The sequence below is a fragment of the Echiichthys vipera genome (genome assembly GCF_963691815.1).
Source record: "Echiichthys vipera genome assembly, chromosome: 21".
Classification (NCBI taxonomy): Eukaryota; Metazoa; Chordata; class Actinopteri; order Perciformes; family Trachinidae; genus Echiichthys; species Echiichthys vipera.
This window is the reverse complement of record NC_139846.1, coordinates 7,563,087-7,570,700: the sequence shown is the minus strand read 5'-3', so window position 1 is coordinate 7,570,700 and position 7,614 is coordinate 7,563,087. Positions and strand designations below refer to the sequence as shown.

The window sequence follows — 7,614 nt, the reverse complement described above, 5'->3', positions numbered from 1 at the left end:
AAATAATTAATGTAAAGTATTTTGTTATTCGTCTTTATATTTCCAGATGCATATATTTACTTATTCATCGTTTTATCTCCTCTTTATATTCCACATTTATTTTCTCATTCTTTCACAGATTTATTCTTTTTTTTTATGGAATCCTGTGGTTCCATAAACATGTGGGTAAGAGGCGCTGCAGACCAGGAACCTCATAAACTTGAGCTGGGCGGCTGAAACCTGATCCACAGGATTAAAGTCGTCTCCCCCACAGTACTCCTGTATGTGTGCCGTCTGACCAGCTTTGTAGAATACTTTCTCTCACTCACAATAATCCCAATTTCACTTAAAAACATCCAAAACATTGAAGTAATCAGAACATAACTGATTTAAACAACACGCCCTGACTAAAGCAGACTTCAGTATGGATATTACCTACACAGCATGTGTGTCCACATCACCGCAAATTAACCTTTTAGAAGAAACTTTTGTGTTTTACGATAAGAAAAGAGGCATAAGACACGCCCAGTTACAGCGAGAAGACTTTTCTTTTTCTAATGGGTCGTCCCTACTTTCCCATTTTCTTTCTCTGTTTATTGCTTTCTGACTATTACTGTTACTATCACTTTTTTATTCCTCTCTTTCTTTACTTACCTTCATTCCATCCTTCCTTCCTTTCTTTCTTTCTTTCTTCACTCTCCTTCCTTCTGGACTTTCAATGTTTTGCCTTTTTCTTAATTTATTCCATCCTACTTTCCTCAGTTTATTTATTTTTCTCTCTTTCCTCATTCCTTTCTTTTTTCCTCATTTCTTTTGGGCTTTCCTCTCATGTTCTTCCTTTTCCACCCTTCCTTCTGGACTTTCCTTTTTGTCCTCTCTTTTTCATCCTGTTTTAGAGTTTTTTCGTTTTTTCTTTCTTCATTTTCTTCTGGGTTTTCTTTTACTCCTTTCTTTGCTTCCTTTCTTCTTTAATTCTATGATTTCTTTCCTCATTTTCCTCTCCCTTTCTTCCTTTTTTCCACCATCTTATCAATCTTTCTTTCTTCCTTCCTTTTCTTTCCTCATTTCTCTCCTCTTACACATCACAGCAAAATAACCTTTTAGAAGAAACTTCAGTGTTTTACGATAAGAAAAAAGGCAGAAGACACACCCAGATGCATCAGGAAGACAAAGAAAGATGGGAATGGAAGAAGAAACCAACAGTAAGATGAATGAACCGAGAAGAATAGCAATAACTCACCTGTTTGTTCATGAAAATATAGATAAAGGGGTTGATGACAGTGGAGAACTTGGCCAGTAGCGACGGCGTGATGCTCGCCTCCGGGGTCAACAGGTCACGAGGGCCAAAAGTTGAGAGCAGAGCTGCCACTCCATAGGGCAGCCAGCAGACCAGGTAGCACACCACCATTGTGACGACCATCACCAGCACCCGCTGCTCTCTGCGGCGCGTCACCACTGTACTCACACTGCAAACCTGAGGAAAAGAAAACCACTTTATTGGGACAGTTTCAGCAGCTTGAACTACGACTCATTTAGCCTGGAAAATCAGGAGACGACTCCACTTTCTGGCCAGTGACTATGGGGTAAATCTAAAAAGGAGATTTTGAGAATTTTAAAATAAAAGCCAGTTGAGGTGGTTCAGACATCTAGTAAGGATGCCCCCTGGGCATGGAGGTGTTCCAGGCACATCTAGCTGGGAGGAGGCCTCGGGGAAGACCCAAGAATAGGTGGAGAGACTATATCTCCACACTGGCCTGGGAACGCCTCAGGAGCCCCCAGTTAGAGCTGGTTAATGTGGCCCGGGAAAGGGAAGTTTGGAGTCCCCTGCTAGAGCTGCTATCCCAGCGACCCGACCCCAGATAAGCGGTTGAAGCTGAGTTAGTGAGAGTGAGTGATTACAGACTATGTCATTCGTCTGCTACAGTAGACTGCAAAGGTTAAGTAAAAAACAAATGACAGCTAAGTTTATGCAACAAAAGCTAAAGGATTTTGATAACGTTTCCTTGTGAAACTATACATATACATATATACATATTTACAACATGACTACAACTTTACTCTCAAACTCCCTGACATAGGATCAAGGTGTTTTTAGTGTCTATCTGTTGCTCCACTGTGAATCTGCAGGACATTTAACTTTCTGCCTGCGTCACACAGTTCTTTTTCATTCTTTTCTCATGGTGTCTGTCTGAATATACCTGTATTCACCCTCTGTCTGAAACACTCTGAATGGGCGTTATCACTGCCTTAGATATGAGGCAGTGTGGCCCTGCTCTACCCTCTTGTCGCCCTCTAAATTGCTGAACCACGGCGTTGTTTGACGGCACAGTATGACAGTAAGAAGTATTAAAATTCTACTTTTACCATTCGAAGGTTGGGGTGGTGGATGTTTCAGACACACAAATGACTTTCACACAGTAGATCTTAGTATGCATCCCATGTGAAAAGATGACTTTTAAATACCGTATTTTTCGGATTATAAGTCGCAGATTTTTTTATAGTTTGGCCGGGGGTGCGACTTATGTGTGAAATTATTAACACATTACCGTAAAATATCAAATAATAGCCCGGGCTATTATTTATGTCAGTCACGTAAGAGACTAGGCATATATCAGCAATCGTCACACACACACGTCAACCAATCAAAATTGGGCGGGGGCGGGTCATGGCAGAAGTGCATTGTGAAAGAAAAGATGCTACCTGCTACTTCCGTACCTATGAGTTGGCGGAGTTGTTCAGAAGTGACACCGAGGAAGAAGAGTTCATTGGATTTAGTGATTAGGAGTGACAGACTGTTTGGTAAACGTATAGTATGTTCTTTATGTTATAGTTATTTGAATGACTCTTACCGTAATATGTTACGTTAACATACCAGGCACGTTCTCAGTTCGTTGTTTATGCGGCATATAACGTACACTTATTCAGCCTGTTGTTCTCTAGTTTATTTTTATTTTAAATTGCCTTTCAATATGAAATGTCTATTCTTGGTGTTGGATTTTATCAAATACATTTCCCAAAAAATGCGACTTATACTCTAGTGCGACTTATATATGTTTTTTTCCTTCTTTATTATGCATTTTCCGCTGGTGAGACTTATACTCCGGAGCTTTTAATCCGAAAAATACGGTATATACTTTTTACTTTCTTTAGTATTTACCTAATCAAGACATTTTTATAAACCTAACCTAACCATAAACCTAAGCCTTTTTGTTTGAATTCACAACGCGGCTCCAGGACCATTAAAAAGTGATGCCAAGAGGTCGTAACTGTGAACATGTGAACAAGAAGATGCTGACAGCCTTCTGAAGCTAATGTGTGTCCCTGATAACACATACAGTATACTGTATATGAGACTGATAACCAGTGATAACAGCCATTTAAAAGAGTGATAATATCCAAAGTGGGTGTTTAGCTGCTCTGTCTGCTGACAACCTCCTGAAAAAAAACAGTCTGCTCTGATTGGTCAGCATTTCCGGGTCATCTCCGTCATTGGAGCCAGGGAACGACTGTAATGGTACTGAATATACTGATGGCTAGTTTAAAGACACAGTTTCTGAATATGGGCTGTGTGCATTTCTCTGTGGATCGAGCATCCAGACTCTTTCACAGTATTTATTTATTTCACCTCCATCTGCTTTATAATGCTCTCCCCATTCTCTTTCTTCTCTGCACATTCACGTATGAGGTTTTTGTCTAAAATCTATTCATCTACAAGCATCATCTAAGTTACTCCTGCTGGTTCCAGAAGCATGTTCTTTCATGTCTGTGTTGATATTTTATTGATTTATTATTGAGAAAAGAGCGGCGCACATGTAAGAGCTACAACTCTCCAAAAAACTCTGCTCTGAAGCCATATCAATAAAGTCCCTGCTGTGGTGTGCAGACGGGCATGAATCCTCTACCCTCCCCTGGTTCTTCCACCATGCCTCTCACACACAAGATCTGTGGTTGGTCTTGGTCTCTTGTCTTGTCCAGCCAGGATTATGAAACAGTCTAAGCAATAGTTCTCGTTTATGGGTCTGACACTGCAGTAAAACTAATTTGCAAAAGAAATGACACAGACTCCCAGAGAGGGATAGTTGCCAATGTCTTCTTGTGATAAAACAGATGCTTGTTATAACTGAGTGAGAGCAGAGACACATACAATCAAATCATCATTCAGAGAGAGATCCCTAGCAACAACACAACTGAACCTATTACATTTTTCATTTCCAGGAGCTGCAAATGCTCAAGTGACATTTCAACCCAAACAATCACATCTTCATCTGCCAACATAAATATTGTATTGACAAACTCTAAATATTCATAATGTAGGGGAATGTAATTTAAAATTCTTAAGATTCAGACTGTGGTTTGGGGCTAATGCAGTTTTGATTAAGATTTTGTTGACTCATGCACCTGTGGCAAACTCAACAAAAGAGAAGAGGCATAACCAGAGCCACTGGCTGCTCAAACAGACACCAAATATCATGTGCAATCATTTTTCATGCAAAATCTAATATAAACACATTAGCAAAGCATGCTCAAACATGGTTGGTCAAAGCTACTAAGACTACAAATGGAAACCAGACCACTTTCACTGCCCAAATTGTGTCTTTTTGCTGAACAGATACTTCAGAGTCTGTTTTTGAGATCATCTTTGCCCAAAAGCTGTGATAGGTGCCTCAGTTTAAAAGCCCATAATGGTTGTTTTATATCCTGGAAACAGAACAAATCTACTGATCTCATGTTTCTTCATGTACTCTGGCAGGTGCATCTGGCTCCTCTCCCTTTCAGACAGATTTCCGGCCAGCCAGATCCTGGGGAAGCCAATCAAGACGATGGGGCTTTAAGACAATGACTGACAGAGTAGCATCGTAATAACTAATGCAACCAGGGACCTACGTCACCAGGCCCACAAAACTCAGATCAAAACTGTCAAGATTCTGTCACTGTGTCGAATATTTCTCACCTTAATTGAATACAGAAACGCATTTTAGTGTACTGTTAAGATATGATTTGAGATAGTTTGTGACCATTGTTTTCCTGCTACAAAAGCACCGCCTCACCGCTTCATTGCTCTGATTGGTTGTAGGTCTATCTAACTGCGTCCAAAGGCATTTTGGTCTGTTGCTGATAACACCCTTAGAAGTGTAAATGACCAGAGAGGTTCTAGACTAATACACATTTAACAATTAGTCCTTGTTTTATGTTGGAGCCCTTTATCTACAGATTGTTATTGTACTACATTACTGTTAACCAGTTTCTAAAGAATACAAGAATGTATTAGAATGATGTTGTAACTCCCACAGTAATGGTTGGTTTCAATTAATTTTGAAAACAACTTACTTCCTGTATGTTTGATAAATGGTAGTGCAGTTGTGAGCAGGGCCCATTCTCAAAGCTCTTGTTAAAAAGTAAATTCAAGGAAGTTCCCATATCCCAGAACTGATATCACTACATCAACAAACTACAATGTCAATTAAGAGAACAAACAAAGAAAAACATCAGTACTTATTCTAAATCTAATACCGCAGTCATAGGTAGTCTTTTGTCATTTGGATTGGTTGTGAACTTCTATTCAAATTTAATATCAGCCGGTCAATTGGCAGACCAGGGGGAGAGAGAGGACAATAAACAATAACCCTCGTCCCTGAAGTATTTTGGTGTAGTTTATGTCATTTATTTTAGAACCTAAATGACCTGAACCCAACACTGAGGTCAGTGCACGTTTGGCAACACAAGACAAAGATGCTGGCCCGGCCAAACAACGTGGGGAATGTAAGTCGAGCTCGCTTGCTCTGATAAGACCTGCAGCCTTTTCTTGTTGGTGGCAACCAAGACATTCAGAAAATGTTGTGGCCAGTTTGTGCAGCTGCATGGTTTAGAGGTAATTAATCCCCTAACATACCTAACAGGAATTCATTTCACCTGTAATGCATGTGTCATGACACGATTGAACCCGCAAACATGGACTTCATGAAAAAGACATAAAAATAATGCCTAAAAAAATGATATTTGACATCTGACTCACAAGTATTCAAAACTGCAAAAGCTGAAAGAAAATAGCAGCGTGAATGTGCCAATGTTTCCACATAGTCTCAATCTCTGAACTGCCACCCTTTAAACAAGGCGTAGCAGAACTAAACCATCCCTCATGTTACTTTGGCTGACACGGCACCTGTCACCAGGATTGAGAGGGTCCTGTTTGCTCAAACGGGTTGTTGAGGACATCGTAGGTATATTTCAGGCCTCTGCACCCACTGACTGGACATGTGACAGTGTAAGGTCAATAATGGATCAAACATTGCACATGATCAAGGACGTGCTCCGTCTTTTATTTTTTTCTATACATCAGTGATGCTGCACATGGGACCATCGGGGTTAAAAGAAGGAAAAGCAACTATCCAATGCGGTATGTAATAAGTCCTGTTTGTCATGCAGACATGGCTTTAAAAGAGCAAAAAACTTTCAGAGAAAATTGGAATAAAGGAAAGTTGCTTCTTTGCTTTCTTGCCAAGACTTAGCTTGACACCAGTCTCATGTCTCTATGCTAAATATAAAGCTTGAGAGCGACACCAATCAGCTTAGTGCAAAGATGTTTTCACACTATTTGAGAGTAGTATCGATCCTCTCTAACCTCTGGCAAGACAACAAATGCAGCCCATTCTCATTCCTTAGGTAGCAAATATCACCTTTTTGTTACAGCCCTCAAGGCACTGGGCTTTTAAATGTGAACACATCCACAGTGCCTTTTGAGCAAGTGCTCCAGGATTTAGAGAGCCAAACTCAACATAGGTAACCTAACCACAAAGTTCAAGATGTTAACAGAACGTTCCTGGTGTTCAAACCAACGACTGGGAGCTTCATGTATTTATGCCAAAGAGTCCTGAGAAACAACAGGATGTGACGAGTTGGGATAAGAATGGGTTGGCAAATGGTTGCGCTTTGGAAAATGTTTAACTATTCATTTAAATACTGAGCAAATTGTCATTACCAAATCTATATTATAATTTAATACCTATTATATAAATATAAATTACTTTTCAGTTCCTTTTAAAGGAGCTGTACTCAATATTCAGAACATTCTGTTCTCTGTTCTTTCTTTGCTGCAGGTCCAGTGAAAAACAATGATAATTTCACGTTTTATGATACAGTCTTTAAGAGCTGCATGGAGACAACCCACTTATGTTCTCTCAGTACCTCCAGTACAGCTCCTTTCAAATAAAGTTTATGAACTGTGCGAAGTTGCCTGATTGTTCCAAGGGCAAATTTCCAATTTCGTATCCATGTGCAGTCTGTGCTTCAGCAGGAATACCAGAATAGGTGGAAAGTCTACAGCCTGACTGTCCATCACACTGACAGGAAAGGACACAGGGGAAAAAACCTGGATATTTCTGTGCAGAATCGTGGACTGAGAGGCCACCCTGAATCTTAAAGTGTACACTTTAAATTGACCAAGGAGAGCGAGGAGACCCGGGTACCCCAGAGCTACACAGGAGCCAGAAACATTGTGGTGGTTATAGATATGGAGCTTGGTAGAGCTGCTGGTTTTCATGGAGCCCAAAACTACTTTTGGTGCATGAACAGATACAGCTCAGGATCCATACAAACGGCAAATCTTGGCAGTAAAAGTCCCCCAAAATCGTAATTTAC

The 7,614-nt window shown here is 40.2% G+C and overlaps 1 protein-coding gene across 1 annotated transcript in view; it reads right to left on the bottom strand.

Annotated features, from left to right (window-relative positions):
- Positions 1 to 7,614, bottom strand: part of tmtopsb (teleost multiple tissue opsin b) — a gene marked incomplete at both ends in the record, with an annotated part of 35,679 nt that overhangs the window by 7,301 nt on the left and 20,764 nt on the right. Inside the window, one exon of the mRNA XM_083936044.1 lies at positions 1,220 to 1,453. Coding sequence (XP_083792170.1) covers positions 1,220 to 1,453 — 234 coding nt within the window. The remainder of the gene's footprint in view (positions 1 to 1,219; positions 1,454 to 7,614) is intronic.